The 22,720-nt window shown below is 34.4% G+C and overlaps 1 protein-coding gene across 1 annotated transcript in view; it reads left to right on the forward strand.

Moving 5' to 3' along the window:
* The first annotated feature begins 675 nt into the window (after positions 1–675).
* Positions 676–22,720, forward strand: part of LOC133200986 (NHL repeat-containing protein 2-like) — a 292,659-nt gene continuing 270,614 nt past the window's right edge. The window contains exon 1 of the mRNA XM_061336792.1: positions 676–965. Within this exon, the coding sequence (XP_061192776.1) occupies positions 803–965 (163 nt within the window). The 5' untranslated portion in view covers positions 676–802. The remainder of the gene's footprint in view (positions 966–22,720) is intronic.

The raw sequence follows: 22,720 nt of genomic DNA on the forward strand, positions 1-22,720 counted from the left end.
ATATACAATGTACATACATGTAGGTCCCTGGAACTCCATTTTGCTGGGAGGGACACTTTTATAACAACTATACCTTAAATAATTTAAAAAGATTAATAAAGCAAATTAATTTCGAATCAATAAAGGAGAAAAATCTGCATATTAAACCGAGGGCGGACCTTTTATTATAGAGGCAGGCCGGACCTTATATGTTATCGTATTAGGTCCCCCCGGACCTTTAAACGAGGCGGACCAAATATTATGCGACACCGGCAAGGAAATAAATAATCTGTTCTTGACTATTACTACCCCCCCCCCCTTCCGTCCCCGTTTGAACTTTTTTTTTGTCAAACTTTTTTCAGTGAAGAAGAAAATAAATAATCTGTCATTGACTGGCATGAAAATAAATAATCTGACTCGAAAATTTTTGCCAGACCCCCCACCCGACCCCCCTCCTCAGAATCAAATGGTCGTCCCCTTAATCGATTCAGCAAATTAATCCAATAATTCAGATATCTAATTCTGTGGTTTATGATAGCTACAGCGCTAGCTCACCAATCTTTTTTAAAAGATAAGCTTGTCATATATATGATATACAATTTAGTCTAATCATATATATCGGGTTCGGTATATCAAAAATATATAAAATTTTAACCAAATCGGAATTTATTTTCCCGGAAACTGTGACTGGGTTATGTTTGATGTTTATTATAGACTCTACCCATAAGAATTTTAACCACATTCCGGTAAAAATCAACTTTCGGTATCAGTTTAGACGGGTATCACGGTGCCTGATCGCTGACAGACCAGCACTCGAGTAGATATGGGTGATCATGGTGATGTTGGGAATATTTTGGAGGCATGCATGCTTCTTGACCAGAGATTATCAGAGGCGTATGATATAAAGCGCAGGGTTGATTTAATTTTGGAACATCTTGATTTAGTTGAAAGTAGACTGAAAGTAAAATGTCCTCAGTTCAAACCAGGTAAGTATGAGAATTGTTGCGCTCTAGCCAGTCGAATATTAGTTAGAATAATCTAACTGTGTCTCTGGGACAAGCCCTCACCACAGTTAGAAATAGAATACGTCCCATATACTTGCAATGTAGCAAATCGGAGTGGATCCACTCCGAAGTGATTTTGAAGAATACGAAAGGAGTTGCACTGAAAATAACTACCACATTAATCATAACAAACCTTTTTGAGATTGCATATGCCTTTTAACCTAAAAAATAATCCATATAAATACGAAAATTCAACTCATTTTCTCACCGTTTTTTCCTCGCTTCAAATTTAAAGCCATGCTGACATTCGGAATTCTCTGGATTGTTCATAGAAAATGCACAGAGTTTGAGTTATCGCCTGTGTTTATTTTGCAACATTGCCAATACGTCATGGAACGAATTTTATCGTTAAAATGGGTCCGTAGGACAATATCATTATAATGATAGAATATTCTATCTAGTCGAATATCAGACATCTTGGCCCAATGACACCTCGGCCCTTTGACATTTATGCCAAATGACACCTCGGCCCTAACAAGTCGGCCCAAGATTTAAGACAGGTCGGCCCATATATAAGACGCCTCGGCTCAAACAAAATTTTATTTCGAAATATATTTCCAATTTGCGACCTGAATAAGATATTGACTGAAAAAAAAGTAAATGAGTAAATAATTATCTCCTACAACCCAAACTCTGTCACCATAAGCGGAAAACACGCCAGGTTACTCTGAATTATTTTTTGATTTGTTTCTTGTTTGCTACACTTAGTAATGAACTTAAACATTGTTTTCAGAAATATTTTAAAAAATTCAGGGGTAGACTTTACTTTACCGATCCCCAGATCTGCAAGATCTGCGTGCTCATTGCACTACGACGTAAGATTTACATCACTCAACTGATTAGGGTTGGTTTTGCACATTTTTCGACTGGTTAGGGTTAGGCCTAGTCTTGCACCCACCTGAAAGATTAGGGTTAGTCCTTGCATAAGTTTTCGACTGATTCGGGATAGTCTCGCATCCATCCGAGAGATTAGGGTTAGTCTTCGCACATGGGTTAGTCTAGCATGGTCTAGCAATGCTTGTAGCATCCGCCTGGGAGATTTGGGTTAGGCCAAATAAAAAAATATGTGTGGTTCCGGTTACCTGACCTTCCGTATTTTATACCCCCGACCCTAAACTTTTTTTGGCAATTTTCATATTTTTTCCGGAATTTCCCCCGATTTCCATCAGTAGCTCCAGTTTAAGTTTTAGTTTCAGCAATGACGGCTTCCTTGCAAAACATAGTGCAAGTGTTTAATAGTGTTAAATCCAAAGCAAGATAGCATGTAGGTGTCCCCTACCAATATTGACTAGTATATTATCACATCTAAATGCCATTTGCAAAGCAGTGATAGGTATTATTTAGAAAAAATTAAGAAAATCATTTTGTTAAAAAAAATAAAAAAAAATCCCTACATACCTACCCTAATTTTTTTGGAAGTGTAACCGGAACCACACATATTTTTTTGTTTGGCCTTAGTCCTCGCATACCATCCAAGAGAATAGGGTTAGTGTCTTGTTCTTTTGGATTAATTAAGAAATTCGGTTGCATCTGTATTTTTTGCAAGATCTTAATTCAGCTTCAACCACATCTCGTTGGTTTGTTTAGGCTACGTGAAAAAATGTGTAAATACGAAAGAAGCAGCACTAAGCATGCGCAGCACGCGCTTCGTTCACAATTATTTTTTGTCTCCTTTTCAGTGAATAAACAATATTTATTACTTTTTTTCAGAGAACGAGGTTAAAAACTTCATTTAAAAACAAAGTTTTAAACTAAACTAAACTAAACTTTTAACCGCAGAATTTGATTTTTGGGTCAAAAGGCTTAAAACCTCACATTTTTAATTTTTTCGATCGCTCACGTGATCTCATATATATATTGAAGTCGCCTAAGACAATTTAAAGTGCTAACTGGTAAATAAACTAGATCTGATGGAGTCTCCACTGCGTATTATACTAGTGAAAATGAGGGGTTAATTACGAGCAGGCATAGTTGTAAGGCGGTAATTAAAACCAAAGGGACTCCACAGCTTAAACTGTTTAAAATATATCCACTATACTATAAATATATTTTATGTTCATAGTATATTGTAAATATATATAAGAAAACCACATTCATTAACCTCGCTAATTTTAAACCAGTTGGAGTCGTTTTTTTTTTCAGACTTCTTGTATCATACATTTTTTAATGAAAAAGATAAGATGAAGTTCAGATCAATAATGCAATTACTTTAATTCATACTTTAACTACAGGTGACTCTCAATGGCTCGAATTCCGATCTCTTGAAGCTCTCAATCTCTCGAAGTGAACCTCTGGTCCCATTTTTTCTCTCTATATAACTAAGCAAATTTTCTCCTGATCTCTCGAACACATATTTCATTGTTTTGTACTCTCTCTCTCAGTTTTGATTGCGCATGTATACAAGCCAATCAAGCGTAAAATTAATGCAGCTTGGACTTACCTGGACAACAGTGAACGCCTGGGGTTGGGATGGGCATGTTAATTGGATGTTTACATAGATGATACTATGCCTGTGAGTCGTCCGAGTGTTGATATAATTAATTGGTAAATTATGAACAAATCGCTTCACAACTTATTTTGACTGGTCAAGATGATAATTTTGAGAAAATAATTTAGGGACGCGTAAATTATTTTCCATAGATTATGAACTTGAATAGAGTCTACACAATCCCAGTTTGGCAAACATTGCACAAGAAATCTTATCTCAAGAATTGAATACCTATTATTAGCAATCTGGTAATTAAGGGACTGATCAAGCCCGGGGGAAAGCCACATCAACATTTGCTTTTCAGGTTTCATGTAATCATGAAATGAGAAGGAATTAATATTTATAATTTTAAAAAAATCATTTTATTCATTCAAAATACGATCATTGTTGTTGAAATCAAGTGAATTACCTGTAAAATTTGAATGAAAATGCAATGACATTATCAACACAAACTTCCGGTATGTATAATTGTAAAACAATGATGATCAGAACTGAAGATTCTGGATTTTATTCACTTTCTATTTCTCGAATCCCCCGATCTCTCGAACTTTTCTTACAGTCCCTTTAACTTTGAGAGATCAAGAGTCACCTGTATTTTTACGCTCATTATATAGACATAAGTATAAACAGTAGAATGTCCTTACCTTTTTATACGCCCGTCTTTAGACAGGACGTATTATGTTATGGCGTTCATGTCCGTCCGTCTGTCTGTTAGCTTTTCTCATGTCCGGCTCATAACTTTAATACTATTAGGCCTAGGATTATCAAACTTTGTCAGCTGATACTTCTTGGGTAGAAGGTGTGTCGCGCACTAAAATTAGGTTGTTCTGACCTTTAATTAAGATGCTATGGCCAAATATGGAAAAATCCTGTCCAGCTCATAACTAGAAAACTATTAGACTTAGAATCATCAAACTTGGCCAGTTTATGCATCTTAGGTAGAAGGTGTGTTGCGACCTATTTCAAGGTCACTGTGACCTTTAATTTAAGTGAAATTTAAAAAAAAAATGTCTTTTTACTATTAAATTACACAATCCCAAAAAATGTAAAAGTGTTGCAGTATCCTTATTAAAAAAATGTTAAAATCAAGAAATACTTATTTTTTTCATTATGTACTTTACAGCAATCTATAACAAATATAATGTTACAAGAGAAATTCCACCTCTCCCATGGGTGTAATTATCAAGCACTGGTCAAGGAGAATTTTGGTAAGAGAAAATTGCATGTCAAATTAGAGAGAAATTAATGAGTTTAGTGTGAGGAGCTAACTGGTAGAGCATCTCTGATCAAGCAGGTGTTATCTATTTCTCTTGGGAATTGGGCAGAGGAATCAGCCATGTTGGATTAAATAGTTTTTGTGGGCTAGCCTAACTTTTATTGGAATTAGCATGCCCATTGTCCATATGAATTGCAGCTTAAAACCAGTCTGACATTGAATCTAAAATAAAAACAAGTATTTAAAAAAAAGTTTTAATTATGGTAGATAGTTCCTACAAATCTAAGAGTCAAGCAGAAACCTTATTAAAAATGTTGCATCAAGATTACAATTTTTTTTTCTTTTTATAAATCTTTGTAACAAATTGAAAAAAAAATCTTTGTTTTCAAATTTAATTTCAGAATGACATAAATATGCATTTAAATTAGGATGAGAATCTAAATTTTAAATTTATGTGGCCTAAATATGCATATTTATTACTATTAAAGCTGATAGTGCAGATCCATTCATCCCTTGGGAGTAATGAGTGGACATGCATCCAGTTAAAGATTAATTAATGAGTTCAGTGTAGGAAGGCTAGCTGTCTCAATCATTTCTGTTAGAGCATCTCTGATCAAGCAGTTCTTATCTGTATCCTTTGGGAATTAGACAGAAGAACTGCTGGTCAGTTTTTAGCATATGTCATTTGATGGCCAGTCTTTTATTTTAAAATTAAATTGGTATAGATTAAGTTGCTAAGACTAAATTGATATTGTTTAATATGATATTTTAATTTAATTTTTTGAAAATATCAACTAGCAAATTTCAGAGCATCATGTCTCACAAATATGAAAGATGTGTGTGTGTGTGTCACTGTGTGTGTGTGTGGTGGTGGTGGTGGTGGTGTGGGGGGGGGGGCTGCAGATGGGCATTTGTCAAGCTCTAACACTACCAGTTGAGGATCTATAATGTAATATTTGTTATAATGCCTACAACACAGGAAATGTATAAACAAAAATTATAAGAAATGGAAAAATCTTGGAAATCCTTGTATCAAGGTTGATTGATTTTCTTGCACTCTAAACTGTTCGTGATAATTGAACAATATTTGACGGGCGTATCATGCTGTGGCGGGGCACTTTATTGTTAATCAGTTGGTTAATGCAAGGTTAATGGTCGTAACCATATTGCAGATTTTTAAAATTGTTTTTTAACATGACCCGTTTACCCCAATATGCATTTTTCCTGCGATATACAGGTAAACTTCGTTATCTCGACATCGACGGGACCACCGGAAAATGTCGAGATATCCGAGGTGTCGAGATATCAGAGTTGAGACTTGACGTCCAAGATTTCACTACATAGCAAAAGAGTTCAATATACATTGTTTGTATTCTAGTTGTGTTCTACTGTATTATTATGCTTATTAATATGTTCTGTATAGGCCTTTACCAATTACTGTAATTGTGTTTGTGCCAATAAAATATTTGTATTTGTAGACTGTAGCTCAGCATATTTCAGAATTCCCTCTATTTTTATTAAAAATCTAAGAAGTTATTTTAAAATCTTTATTTATAATTTAACGTGTTCTTTATCAAAATCTTTCTAAATTCACAAAGTTACAGCATTCGCGTGTAACTTTCCTTTTCATCAGAACAGGATACGAAATGCGCTCTATAATCTTCGAACCGTATAAAGTCGACATCTGATATACGGAAAAAAAATTAAATACGGATTATTTTTTTTCTTATTTCTTTCAGGAAGAATTACATTTAAATTCATTTTTTAAAAGAGATTTGTTTATCTAAACTAACGTAGTGTTGTTACAGATGAATGAATTACGGCTGACTCGGTCAATCGTGTCGTTAATTGGATTGTTTCCTGTTGAATACATTTTAACTACAAAATATCATTAAAACATCTTTTAATTCCTTAGTTTGAATTATTCAGTGTGTTTCTTTGTTATTCATTTTAGTTAAGTTACCTTTTTCAAATTTAAAAGTTATGTTAGGTTTCGATAAAAATAACTGTCTGTACATTTACGCAGAATCGTGTAGATTTAGCAGTGATATTACCCAAGCTGAACATTAAGCAATAAACTTCTCAAAGACGCCGAGGGGCTTGGGATTCACCTACAAACACAGTCTATAGAATTGTGCAGTCAAAACATGGGTGTGAAAGGTGTGAAATTTTGACGACGTCGAGATACCCGGAGTCGTCCGTGAGTGACGAGCGACCCTATGTGACAAACAGTTAGGTTCAGCAGACCAGAAAATTGCCGATGTCGACATATACCAGGTAAATTTTGCTCTTGGGACTGTGAATATACGTCGAGATAACCCAGGTTGTCGACATTACCGAGGTCGACATATCAGAGTTTTTGCAAATCATTTATATAGTAAATACTGCCGGGACTGCGAAAGGACGTCGACATTTCCCAGGTTGTTGACATATCCGATGTCGAGATACCGAAGTTTACCTGTACCTGCAATTTTCTCATTAATAATAATAAGTTTTGTTTAAATGTAGTTCCATGTATAAACCATTTCATGGATACCATCTCAGATGTTTCAGATCATCAGAGAAATAATTTAATGCAAAATGTTACAATAAAATTCAATTCTTATAATAGAAATTCAAGATAATAAGTAAGAATTGATAATATTTTGATATATAGTTTCAATTAGAGTATGTTTAGGGTATTTTCCAGTAGGGATAGATATTGGTAAAAGACTGATCTGATTTACTTTAGAGAAATGAACCAATTATAGACCTCCCCCCATTTGATTTTTATTTTTAACTGAAAATCGTTTAATTGTCAGAATGAATAATTAAATCAATTGAATAATACATTCAATTCAGACACTGGCTTTTTATGGTGTTGAGCTCTTGGAGCTCGAACGTCATCTAGCAAACGCCCAGTTAAATTGCGACCGGATGTCACGACCGAATGTGTCAGTCGAGGCATCAGCAATAGAAAATAGCAATAGCTATAAACCAATTTCTTCAAAAAGGCTCACAATGAATAATAGCTTGAAAATAAAACTGCATCAATTATATTTACAATTAATTCTATTGCAAAACACGATTAGTATGTTTTATTTTCACACAAGAAAAACATGATGGTTGTTGTGGATGAATTTCTACAGAAAGGGTGCATGGAATGACATGAATCGGAACAATAACCGTGTAACACAAACAACACAACAGGTGGTAAAATAATTACAAAATTACATAAACATGAATACTACAAGACTAAAAAGATTGAATTTCTAAATCTTAGCTTTACTTATACAATCTTCCAACCAACTTTATCCTAAAAACCGATGATATTGACCAGTATTACTGTATGTCTCCATTTCCCAGTATACCATATACCATGCCCTATCGTAGCTCGATCGTACTTGTAACAGAGCAGAGTCATGGTTATAGTTTAGATGCAATCACTAATACAACGCTTTGACATTGGCAATTAGAAAGAATATTATATAAATTCATAGTTCTTAATTTGACTGAAAACATGTTCAACGGTGTCTGATCAATACAAACCCTGCTCCATTCGGACCATGACATAAGGCCCCAGACTGTAATTGTGATATTTGTTTAAAACTATTTTTTTTAATAGCTCACCTGAGCCAAAGGCTCAAGTGAGCTTTTCTGATCAAAATTTGTCCGTTGTCTGTCGTCGTCGTTGGTGTTGTTGTCGTAAACTTTTTCACATTTTCATCTTCTTCTCCAGAACTACTGGGCCAATTTCAACCAAACTTGGCACAGAGTATCCTTGGGTAAAGGGAGCATTTTTAAAAACCTTCTTTTCAAGAACAGCAAAGCCTTGATTAGTCATATTTACATGGAAGCATCCTCAGGTAGTGTAGATTCAAGTTTGTTCAAATAATGACCCCCATGGGTAGGATAGGGCCACAGTGGGCGATCAAAGTTTTACATAGGAATACATAGGGAAAATCTTTAAATATCTTCCTCTCAAGAACAGGAAAGTCTTGATTGGTCATATTTATATGGAAGCATCCTCAAATAGTGTAGATTCAAGTTTGATCAAATCATGACCCTCAGGGGTAGGAAGGGACCACAATGAAAGTTTAAACTTGTAGGAAAAAAGTCACAGTTAGTCAAAAAAATATGTTAGCATCCTTAGTTAGTGTAGATTCAATTTTGCTTCAAATCATACCCCCCTCCCTTTTAGGAGTAGGTTGGTACCACTTATGCATTTAAACATTGCAATACTCAACTGATTTTTGCTTTTTTCCTAGCCACAGAGCTCAGGTGAGCGATGTGGCTCCTGGGCCTCTTGTTTTATGTCTCCTGAGTCACTTACTTGACTTATTGCTATCTTCAAATTCAAAAAGAATTGTTTTTCTTGTTCGAGGCCATTGAAGCCTTTCAGGCTTTTGATTTTTTTCTGTCATAATATTTTGCTTGGCCGAGGAGTCTTTTATACGGGCAGACCTGTCAATAATTTTGGACTGACCTGTCAGGGCCGAGGTGTCAGACATGACGGGCTGAGGTGTCGCTGGGCCAAGATGTCTGTCGACCAGCCAGTCTAGACTCAATCATTTTTTAACATAATAGATGTACAACTTGCCGATATGCTCACCCGAGTAAAAGGCTCAAGTCAACTTTTTTGATGTTAATGACAGTCACACATACGCTTGTTTCACAGGTCCGGCACAATCTATTGATTTAGCTATAGGGGAAACAGGGGTAATTTTGAACACAGTTAATCACAGTAACACAACACCACGCAATTATTTACGGAAATGTTAAGTCGACTTTTTTGATTTTAATGACACAGACGCTTGTTTCACATGTCTGGCACAATCTCTTGATTTAGCTGTAGGGGAAACAGGGGAAATTTCAATCAAGGAAATGCAAGAGGGACAATTCATACAACCTCTTGTTATGGTTGGTCGCTGGTGTGCTTTTGTCATCAATTTTGGTACACAATTTCAATGATTCGTGCAGTTCTTTTGTGCACAATTTGTTATGATTTCAGTTACATCAAAAGGTGATGTTGCATTGTATACCGTTTAATTATCTGAAAATTACTTAAGAAATAGTACGTACCAAGTAGATTATATAATGCAAAGTACATGTTATTGTACCTAAATCTCTTACATACATGAACCAAGAGTATTGTAAGTCTGAATTCTGATGTGATCATGTGTAATGTCTAAGAACAAACTAATAAAACATTATATGATACCCAATGCAAGGAATAATATATATTGTATAGTGATACTAAACTGCTCTTAGACAATCAAAATGAGTCAGTGAAAAAAATATTGGTATGCAAAAGAAAGTTGCCGTAAATTCTTGAACATAAGGTTTCATGATAGTGTGCATGTAATTTGCAGTACAAAAAAAATGTACGTATTGCACCATGTTTGCCCATCAAAGCTGGGAAAAAACATTAATTAGTATATTTTCATGATAAAATCAATCCTTAAACACTAATCAAAGTACTGTAAGTACTGATAAACGGTTGCATGAATGATTTTGTTTGTTTAACGTACCTCTCAAAAATTTTCACTCATATTGAGACATCACTAATGCCGTTGATGGGCTGCAAATTTAGATCTATATTCAGCACTCCAGGCCATTGAGTAGTGAGGTATCTTTTTCTGACCAGCACTTACTGCGACACAGGACCTCGGTTTAACTGTCTCCACGTCCCACAATGGGATTCGAACCCGCTACATAAGGATCGACTCCTTCATGTGCGTGACTCTAGAGCAAACGCTAACCACTGCGCCACACGGATTGGCATTGAATGAGATAAAATATAAGAATCTGTAAAATGATATGATGGAAATTATGAAAGTTTATTGTAATTTTTCACGATACATGTTTTTTAATAAGTTTTAATAAGTAAATTTATATTTCCGTCGTATAATGAGGATATGTATTAATTGGAGTTGTTCATTTATTGCATGAAATTCTACATTATGTTTATTATAAAATAAGGATTGAATAAAAAAAAAAATATCCTGAAATGCCAGAAACGAAACTTCAATCATTTCAGTTTTTTTTTTTCTATATGTACTATTGTGGTGTACATGCAGTCATAATTGCAAATTTAAAAATGAAAACATATTTAAGGATGATGGACAGATTGAAATTATATATTCAAATAATGGATTTTGGGATGTGTTAGTATTTTTCCCCATAAATTAATGCTTAAAACGTGTCAAAACCAGTGTACCCTAAATGTTAAATCATAACGGAATCAAGGTACCTAATATACTCATGTAGTGACCAAACATTTTTATTCAAAGATGCATGTTTTACAAAAATGTGTAATGAAATCGTGGTGTTTTGAAGTTAGAAATTTTGACTGTATAATTTCAAATCTTTACTCAGTGATCAATAATCAAATTTTACATCCCCCCCCCCCCCCCAAAAAAAAAGAAAATATGAACAATTTTTCGTAACTTATTGGAAAAGTTTTTGAAATTTTGAGTAGAATTGAACCCACAATATTTTTTAACAAAAACTTACTTTTCATAAAGTATATGGTAAAAAGGGAAATGATGAATCACTTTTGGCTATGTACTGTAGGTTATGCGACATATATCATATGCTGAAAGATAATGAAACAGACTTTATCCTTGGATTCCAATCTTTGCCAAATTCCCTGGCTGTAATTAACTTATTTCTAAAAGCTTGAAAGACTTCAGGAATTCGGCGACACCCAGCCTATGGGACCTATATGTAAAAAGATAATAAAAAGATAATAATGTACTATTACGTAATACAAGTAACAAGTACATGAATGTAGCAAGGGCATATAGAGTTTGTCATGTCCATCTTCCATCCTTCTGTCCTTTGGTTGTGCTTTGCATTTAGCTCAGTTTCAAAGAAACTATTCAAGATATTTTTATTAAACTTCATAATTATGCTGATAGATATTGGTGAGATCTATTAAATTGCTTCAACATTTTTTAACCTTGATGTTTCCCTTGACTTCACTTTTCATAAATTAGTGTTTATCTCAGATTTAAAGAAACCATTCAAGAATTTCCTCTCCAATTTAATGCCCATTCTATCAAATCATTAAATAAATTCTGTGGTCTCGTTCGCCTGTAATTTTTCCAGGGAGAGAATAATTTTTGGAAGCATTCATAAAACGTGAATGAGGTACGTGTTACATTGCAATTTAGTTTCATTTCTACAAACGTTCTGTTCAGTTCTGTGCAAATTCCTTGGGACATGTCCGGTCTTAAAATCTCAATTAAATCGCTCTTTTAATTTTGATAGAGCGAACATCATCAATATTCACCAAACCTTCCATGGACTTTTTGATGTTCTCTTTATTGCACAGCACTTCAAAAGTTTCCTCGGCTTCTAGTTCAATTGCAGTATAAGGAAAAAATTCACATCCACTATTTTTAACTATTGATGTATCGTACATATAAAGAGCAGACAGGCATCGTGAAAAACTTCACACATTATTACACAGTATAAGTTAGGCAGTACAAACTTTCTCAATCTGTCATTCCTCAACCAGAGGCAAATGTTCGCGAGCGCTCGCCAGAATTCCATATACCTCCAACAGGAATGTTTGCGAGCACTCGCTCTGTTGAACAAGCCTTGGGTGTTACGAAGTCTTTTCTGCGTTTGGTGTTAAAAGTAAAAAAAATGATTATGTTTAAAAATGATATTTTTGGATGCGAGGGCGGACATATTTTTTTGATAATATTATAATGTGGATTTGTTACAAATAGAAGCAGCAAATCCGACGAACTATATTGCAAATTGGTATGGCTTAAGTTTGATATTTTCTAGCACAGTGGTTCTTGAGAAGAAGATTTTTAAATGATGCCATAATTTTTTCTCGAATTCATAGTTATCTCTCCTTGGAATAAGGTGTGTCCCTTCATTTGAACAAACTTGAATTCCCTTTACCCAAGGATACTTTGAGAGAAGTTTAGTTGAAATTGGCCCAGTGGTTCTTGGGAAGAAGGTGAAAATGTGAAAAGTTTACAACGACAACAACAATGACAGACAATGGACAAATTTCGATCAGAAAAGCTCACTTGAGCCTTTGGCTCAGGTGAGCTGAAAAGTTTAATTAAGGTCAAAGGAAAGGTCAAGGTCAAAATTTTTTGATGCAGTTGAATAGCTTACATCAGTTTGTATCAGCATGTGAAATTTGATTACAATATAAAGTCTTTGAAACCTGAAACTTTTTATTTATTGAAAACAATATCAAAAGTTAAAAGTCATAAGATCATGTGGTATACAAATGATATCTAATAATTTTAAGTCTTTATATTTTAAGCGCTTGCTCTTTGAAATCATGCTTTATTCATTAAAAAAAATTATATTACTTGTATTCGCTCGCCTCATAATTTTTAACCCCAAAATGAAAAAAAATATTTGTAAAATTATTTCACCCTCTCCCTCACTTTTTATTTTGAAAATTTTACAAATTGTTGTGGCCTTATGTGAAAGCATCCTCAGGTAGTGTAGATTCAATTTTGTTCAAAACATGACCCCCGGGGGTAGGGTGGGGCCACAATGGGCAATCAAATTTTTACATTGGAAACAGGAAAAAAATCTTAGAAAATCTTCTCAAGAACAGCAAAGGCATGATTGGTCATATTTATTTGGAAGCATCCTCAGGTAGTGTGGAATTAAGTTTGTACAAATCATGACCACCGGGGATAGGGTGGGGCCACAATGGGGGATCAGTTTTGCATAGGAATACGTAGGAAAACAATCTTTAAAAATCTTTTTCTCAAGAACAGCAAAGCCATGATGAGTCATATTTATATGGAAGCATCCTCAGGTAGTGTGGAATCAAGTTTGTTCAAATCATGACCCCAGTGGGTAGGGTGGGGCCACAATGGGTGATCAAGTTTTGCATAGGAATACATAGGAGAAATCTTCTTCTCAAGAACAGCAAAGCCATGATTAGTCATATTCATGTTGAGGAATCCTCAGTAGTGTAGAATCAAGTTTGATCAAATCATGATCCTCAGAGGTAGGGTGGGGTCATAATGGGTGATCAAAGTTTTGCATAAGAATACATAGGAAAAAATCTCCCCCCCCCCCCTTTTCAGATTTTCCTACCCAAAATGCTCAGGTGAGCGATGTGGTCCCTGGGCCTCTTGTTTTAAATTTAGTATTTGTTTAGTTTTTTAAATAAACAAGTAATAGCTTTTCAAAAAGCTTGCCTGACTAATCAATCAATATCTATGGAACGTATAAGCAAGAGAGGTGCTAAACATTTCCGTCATCAAGGAGCAACATAGTTGCGATACTTCATTACACAAGATGAACAATAATTGACTTTCTCAAATGTCATAACCAAATACTACAGATTAACGAATACCTAAGACATGCCACTATTTGGTCTTTTATTAGTTACCCCACAGGCTGACTAGTTACGTTGGAATGAAACTGCAAGTGCGCTATTGTAGATTATAATTCTGGAGAAAATAGTTAGACGATTCGTTTTACATGTACTCTCTTACTAGAGAGCGCGCTTCTTCATGCACACTCTCTGGTCAGTGATAGATTGATGAGATGGCCTCTATTTATAGACTGGTCTGTTTTCCGTCTTTCTTGACGATGAAGTAAATTATGAACAGTTTTACATGTAACTGGGAAAGTTGTCTTGAAGTGTTTAAGACAAAAATGCTTCAATGCTGCTCTAGTACACAAAGTAAATAGCCGGTACACTTCATAGGTAGAGCAAAACAAGATACTAATAACCCCCCCCCCCCCCCCCCCCCCCCCGGACAAAACTCATGCAATGATGGTCTTACCATAAACATGTACATGTATTATAAATGAGTTTAAAATAATCTTTATGTACAGTTTTAAAATTGTTTAGTATTTCTTTTCAATCGATTTCAGGACCTTTCTCATAATTATAATAACATGCTTTTTTATGAAATGAAAACTTGTACAGATCATTACTTCTTCATTTTGCCGATTCTTTACTTAGAACCTTACGGGAGTGAAGCCCATTCCTCTACGGGTACTGACCTACACTCTTGTCACTGTATTAAAAAAACCTAACCTTGTAATGTACCGTATATACTCGCCTATAAGTCGGATTTTTTGGAGTTAAACTTTGGTCCAAAACTCTATGTCCGACTTATAGGCGAGTTATAAAAAGACTGGTATTTTAGAAGGTCAACCCCTCTAATATAAGCTTCAAAAATACAACCAACTTAAAAGCGGACCGACTTATAGGCGAGTATATACGGTACATTATTAATAAATGTAATATTGAAAGAAAAATTGGAAAACAGACTGAACCAAGAAGAGATGTCCCATTTAGTAGGGGAGGGAGTTTGTTTATAATTGGACTAGGGATAAATAGTAAGAATAATCAACAAATCCATTACTTTAGTGTTGCCTGCCCATATACAATGTGTTCTTTTAAAAAATGAGATAAAATTTACTGTTTATAAAAAATCTTAAGCTTAAAAATCAGGTTAAAGAATAAAACTGTATTTATTTCCATAGAAGTTATCACACCCATCCAATAGAACAATCCAAGAAAAAGGCGCGAAGATAATTTACATGTCTTTGTGACATTTGGCGCGAAATGATTGTGTCACCCCTTTCGTAGAAGGCAAATGGACTGATCCAGTAGTTTAGAAACACAGAAAAAATGTTACACGGACATGTTCTTACAAAGAATCGCAAAGACTAAACATGTGTATGCAAAAAAACTGAAGGAATTAAACACATCATTATTTTGCATTAGTAATATGATTCTTTTTTCTGCAAACTCTATTTGTTTAAATGCAGGTAACAAATTCTGATGTAAATCAGCTTGCACAAAATCTAGTTTATTAAGAATGATCGCTTAGTTTCGGATCTCGGAAAAATTAATTCTTATACTGCCTGACGCACGTGGCGTCAGGCAATAAGTCAAGATATTTTTTTAAAACTTCTATCCTGATACATACTGATGAGATGCAATATTTTTTTACTATGACTTTTCCTTTGACCTTGACCTCACTTTTCTTAAATCAGTGTTTAGCTCAGTTTTAAATAAACCATACAGGATTATGTTATCAAACTTCATATGCTGATACATACTGATGTAAGCAATTCAGCTGCATCAACTTTTTTTGACCTTGATCTCTCATTTGACCTTGACCTCACTTCTATTAAATCAACAATTCAGGATATTTTTAGCAAAATTTATATACTGATACATACTGATATGTTATACAGATGAGAGCTATCAATTGCATCAACATTTTTTCACTTTGTCCTTGACCTCACCTTTTAGGTAACCTGAGTCACTCAGGTGACCCATTGCTATCTGTGTTTGTCCGTCGTCGTGCGTCATGTGTTGTGCGTTAACATTTGAACATTTTTAGCTTCTTCTCTGAAATCGCTTAATCAATTTCTATCAAATTTGGCAAATAGCATCTATGGATGAAGGGGAGTAAAAATTGTAAATTTCCTGGTCCCTGCCCCCCCCCCCCCCCAGGGCCTGAGGGGGGGACTAAAAGCACCAAAATTAATGCAATCTTTAAAAATCTTCTTCTTTACTCCTGGACATCAAGCAGTCAAACTGTTGGCATGATTGTATTAAATAAGCATTGAGCCCTCTACTTTAAATTGTGAAATTCATGACCCCAGGGTCAGGGATTCTGGTGCTAGGGTGGGGCTATATAAATCATATAGTGAAAGTGCATTAATCCATTGAAAATCTTTTTCTCTGCTCCTGGGTATTAAATAAACTAAGTACATAGTTATGATGAGCAAGAGTACCTCTTCCAAAATTGTGAATTTCATGGCCCCTGGGTCAGGGGTTCTGGTGTTAGGGCAGGGCTCTATTCATTATATAGTGAAAATTCATTAAGTCATTGAAAATCTTTTTCTCTGCTCCTGGGTATTAAATAAACTAGCTAAGTACATAGTTATGATGAGCAAGAGTACCTCTTCCAAAATGTGAATTTCATGGCCCCTGGGTCAGGGGTTCTGGTGTTAGGGCAGGGCTCTATTGATTATATAGTGAAAATACATTTATTCATTGAAAATCTTCTCTGATACTGGGTATTAAATAAACTAACTAAGAACATACTTATGGTAAGCATGGCTGCCTTTTCAAAAATTGTGAATTTCATGGCCCCTGGGTCAGGGATTCTGGTGTTAGAGCAGAGCTCTATTGATTATTTAGTAAAATTGTGTTAATTCTTTGAAAATATTCTTCTCTGCTCCTGAGTATATAATTAACAAGCTTAGTGCATAGTTATGATGAGGAAGAGTGCCTCTTCCAAAATTGTGAATTTCATGCCCCTGGGTCTGGGTTTCTGGTGTTAGGGCAGGGCTCTATTGATTATATAGTGAAAATACATTAATTCATTGAAAATCTTCTCTGATACTGGGTTTTAAATAAACTAACTAAGAACATAGTTATGGTAAGCATGGCTGCATTTTCAGAAATTGTGAATTTCATGGCCCCTGGGTCAGGGATTCTGGTGTTAGAGCAGAGCTCTATTGATTATTCAGTAAACTTGCATTAATTCTTTGAAAATCTTCTTCTCTGCTCCTGGATATTAAATAAACAAACTTAGTGCATAGTTATGATGAGCATGGTTGCCTCTTCCAAACTTGTGAATTTCATGGCCCATGGGGCTCTATTGATTATTTAGTAAAGTTGCATTAATTCTTTGAAAATCTTCTTCTCTGCTCCTGGGTAATAAATAAACTAAGTGCATAGTTATGACAAGCTAGGTTGCCTCTTCCAAAATTGTAAATTTCATGGCCCTTTGGTCAGGGTCTGATGTTGGGGCAGGGCTCTGTTGAAATATATAGTGAAAACACATTAATTCTTTGAAAATCTTCTTCTCTGCTCCCGGATATTAAATAAAGTAAGTACAAAGTTATGATGAGCATGACTGCCTCCTCAGAAATTATTAATTTCATGGCCCCTGGGTCAGAGGTTCTAGTGTTAGGGCAGGGTTCTATTGATTATATAGGGAAAATGCAAAATTCTTTCAAAAACTTCTTCTCTGCTCCTGGGTATTTTTCAAACAGAGGAAGTGAATGAATATAAGGAAGAATGTCTCTTCCAAAATCGTGAAATTCATGGCACCTGGGTCAGGGGTTCTGGTGAAAGGGGGGGGGGGGGGGGCTCTATTGATTATATAGTGAAAATGCATAATTTCTTTCAAAATATTTTTTTTCTACTACTGGTATAAAGCAAAGAAACAAGTGTATAGTTATGATGAGCAAGGGTGCTTCTTTCAGAATTGTGAGTTCATGGCCAATGGGTCAGATATTCTGGTGTAAGGATGGGGCTTTATTTATTTAATAATATAGTGACTGTCACAATGCATTTCTTTGAAAATCTTCTATGCTTTTGGGCATATTCGAGGGAAACAGAGTAAAAGTTTTAATATGCAAGGGTATTTTTACCATGATTTTGAGCACCTGGACCATTTAGTCGTGTTCTGGTCCTGGCTAGGGCTCTATTAACTTGTATTCTGCTGAGCAAAGTTATTCCCCTTTGCCATTCACCTTTGATAATTAATCACTGTAAATAATGTATTTGAAAGGTTAATAGAATAAGAGAATTATGCAAGAATATTTATTGTGTAATACAAAAAGTACTTTTATAGTTTTAATGATCAGGTAGACTTAGAAATAATAAATGAATAAAATGCAGAGTTCCCGAAATGCACCTGTCCACATCTCTGGTAAATTTTGAATGGGACTGGTAAAATCTGAATTTTATCGGTCAAAATGTCCGATGGTTTTATACATACTGTATAAAAATGACACATAAATCTTAACAAAATCATCTAATTCAATTGTCATGATAATAAACAATGTGCAAAGCCAAAGAAAAAAAACGTACACTGTAAGTGGTGCGCCAGGTTATTCTCGTGCATTCTTGTTTAAATATAGACAGTGTAATGTATGTCTACTACAAAAGGCTACATTATACAATTAATTACCCCTTATGAGGTCAACATGGTGAAATAAGGACCCAAGACCTGGCCCACGAGGTGACCTGACCTAACCGAGGCCACATAGTGGCCGAGGTCAGGTCAGGCCAGCGAGTGGGCCAGGTCGAGGGTTGTTATTTCACCATGTTGAACTCATAAGTGGGTAATCAATTGTTTTATTATACTGATATAAGTTAAACAATTTTTTGTAGGGTTAATTACTAAAATAATTATTGTATTAGACCTAAGAACTGTTATTATCAGTGTTTCATCGGGATCGGGTTTCGCTAGTGAAGTTGTTTACTTTTCGCCTGCAAGTCTTGTAAGTTTTTGCACTGCTGATTTATTAAAACACTCTGTGATTGTCAGTAACATGCATTTTTATAAATTCACAAATACCACTTCCGAGTACAATGACAATCTGGTGCAGACTTTTACTGTACAAAAGAGCCAAGTCTGCAATCGTTGCATTTGACATTGTAACGAAAGTTTCAATGAAAAGGATAAATTTTATGATGCATCTAAAGGGCAATCATATTCCATATCATAATAAAAAGACTATACATAATTTTATAATGGCATTTTTTGTAATGAACAGTCATTACTGTATGCATTAATTTTTAAATTTGAATGGAATTTAGATTAACAGGTCATTTTTTTTATTTATAATGACCGGGTCATTATACCCCATGTGCAATGATTCCTAGGTCATTATTGCTGTAAATGGTACTTTTTGGAGTCATTATTTAGTTTATAAAAGCCTTCTAACAAGCCAATCAAATTTGAGTATTCTTAATAGAAGTATATAAATAAAATAAAATAATAACCTCCCTAAGTCCTGAAAAAAAACACTGTCAAACAAATTTTTTCCCTCTAAATATGCACTTTGTAGTTCTGACCATAAAAAAATGTGACAATCTACTTTCGTTTTGCAGGACAAACTTTGCAGGGTTAAGGTCACATCAAGTTGCCAGCTATTTCTGCTTGATTATAGACAATTTCTTAACAAATTTATTTTCTCTAAAAATTAATCTGTTAGAATTATTAATATTATACTAACTTTTGTATTTTTTCATGTATTAGTTAACATTTATTATAGGCGCGTTTTTTCCCGTTTCTTAAAATAGCGGATTGACTTTAATGTAATAAAACGACAACAACTTCACTTTGAATCATCATTTCGCAATTAATTTGCATATTTTCACATTATTATCAAATATTTTTCACTGTATTGTGGTTATATGATACATTCTAAACAATCAACCACTTAATATAATAATTTTATACAACAAAGCACTGGTCTCCGCACGTAAGCATCAGCGACGTCAAACCCATTAATATATTGGGTCCCTGCACACAGAGGGTTGCACTTATTATAGAAAAATATTTTAATAAAATCTAAAAAGTATTTTATTTTCCAACTCTTCTTTTATACATATTAATTTGAGACAGTTTCCTAAGTATTAGAGTTACAAAGTGGACGCTAGTGTCAGGAACAAGTAACTTTGAGAAAACACCATCAATCAGTAAATCTCTTCTATGTGATTAACCAGGACCTGACACTGTACATGTGACATATTTTTCACTTTTGCTTCATAATAACATTTAATAATAAAGTAAAGAATGTTTCGGAGGATTTACAAAGGGCATTTGCCGTATGGTCTTCCTGATCATGGACTACAGAGGCAATTAAGACAAACAAAAAGGGAAAAAGGGAATAAATTAGTTTGAAAATGTTTTAACTGTTTTTCATTACTTTTATGTACATGTTTTTTTTGATTTTATCTAAAATATTAATATCCAGGGGTAGACAAATAGAAACATTTAGGACCAACCTTGACCCAAAATCACTAACTCTCCTATGGAGAAATAAAGGGGAAAATTTCTAATTCTAGGGAGACTTTCTAGCGTCTGCGCTGTTCATTGATTATTAAACTTAAAATTTTAAATACATGTACATGTCAATATATATACATAAACATGTACTTATACATTTCCTTGTATTTTTTAAATGAAAATAATACACCTGTATCTACATTATTGTGTTATGAAAAACACTCCTCAATGTCGATTAAGCCTGGTTCACTTCATGACTGTGTGTGTTCTCCGGTCAGTACCTCCAGTTTAATAACAGCTACATGTGTTTGTATTGTGTATTCACGACATGAATTTTACATTTTGACAAAAGAAAGGTCCAAAACCCTCTTCAACTTTTTTGACATGAGATTGATACAGTACAGGCAACGCGGATCCTGTATTTCCAGCGCCCCGTCGCGGTATAAACACAACGTGGGATTTGTCCAGGTGAGACAAGTAAACCGCGTTCCCTCCGCGGGAAATTCATCACCTACCTGTCCCCGCCACGGTTAAATCATCGATCAATTAGTATCGTAAACAAACGGGAGTTATCTCCCCGAACAGGAATTAAAAAAAAAAAATCAAGTTCTGCAGTGTATGTATTATGAAAGTATTTTCTGTTATTTTGTAACAGTGAGGTAAAAATAATGAACATACTCCAAAAAAGAATTTGTAAAGCTGCAGAAGATATTTTAAACGTTTTTTTTTTTTTAAATAATTATTTTTTTTTTAAATTATATGTCAATACTAAAGCGAATCTTTTGTTTTAAATACTATCAAGAAAACTATTTATAAGCCGTGTCATTTGAGAGTTTAGCATGACAAATTTTAATGTCGGAAAATATAAGTTCTAAATTTTTAAAACCTCTCTTCAAATTATATGCGAACTGCAATTATACTGTTACATACACGTGCTAAACACTGAATAGTCAGTGCGAGTTCCGATTAGCAGTTTTCAGCATTCCTGTGAGGTAAAAAAAAAACACATCTATATACTGTTTATGTTTTTTGTATTTTTACCAAAGAACAGTAGAATTTACTTTAGAACAGTATAATTCATTTAATTAATTTCAAATATAAAGGATGACTGCACTTAACGCCGGTTTTTGGGTCTTTTTCGGTTGCTTCTGTTGCTTTTATATCTAAACCTTAATTCACTTTTGTATATTTATGAAAGAATCCTGTCAATTTGGAACCAAATTTAAATCTTAAAATGATTTTAGACTGTGAAACAATAAAATGATTCAATGTTTTTTGTCCTTACTGCTTTCCAAATATAGAGAATTTACACTTACCTGCCCTTGATTGAACATTAGATATGCATGAGAGGTGGAGCTAACATTGTAAGAATGGGTCTAAAATTAGACTAGATAAATAACAATGACATGTTTGAAATAAGGAATGTGATCACTCTTTCCCATCTCCATCTCCATTCTATATGGCACAAATACACTACTGTCAAAGGTTTCAAAGCGAAATTAACAATATGATCACGTCCATGTAATTAAAGCAGATTTTTTATCAATGCCAGATGACTTAACGTGTTCGAACACAATGTCCTAGTTAGCACAAAACATGCTACCTTACAAGTCACGTGACGGAATTTAGTATTCACAGAGTTACCTGAGGTAGGAAATCACGTGGTGAATTATAATATTCAACATGTCACAACCCTTGGTTACAACACAGAGAGCGAATGTAAGAAGAAGCAGTTTTTTCTCTTTTTAACCATGAGCGCATGTTTGTCTATTAATCTCCTTTTGACACATTATTATTTATGCAAATATACAACTACTGTTAAACGTAGAACAATAGACAAACATGCGCTGACTATGTATGAAGTCAGTAAAAAAGTGGGCGTCCTCATTATCGAACGGAGATTCAAGAAATTGTGATGACCCCTGCCTTTGAAAACAGATTCGAACTTCGTAAATACACACTTTTATTAAACGTAATTACATAAAGTTGTAGATTGGATGTTGACCATTCTTGCAATGAAAAGGAAAAATGCTTGTTTTGAAAGTTTATTTTGTCGCAAATTTCGCATATCCTTAAGTGCAGTCATCCTTTGCAAGCATTTCTCTGAAATTGTCGAATGACCGAAAAGCTGTAATAATTGATGGTGAGGGCACGTGAACTTTATACAAGATATCGATAAAATATAACATAAATTTTTTTTCCTCAATAT

Source organism: Saccostrea echinata, unplaced genomic scaffold (assembly GCF_033153115.1).
Source record: "Saccostrea echinata isolate AGI-Se365-2 ecotype Australia unplaced genomic scaffold, CSIRO_AGI_Sech_v1 ptg000042l, whole genome shotgun sequence".
NCBI classification, from domain to species: domain Eukaryota; kingdom Metazoa; phylum Mollusca; class Bivalvia; order Ostreida; family Ostreidae; genus Saccostrea; species Saccostrea echinata.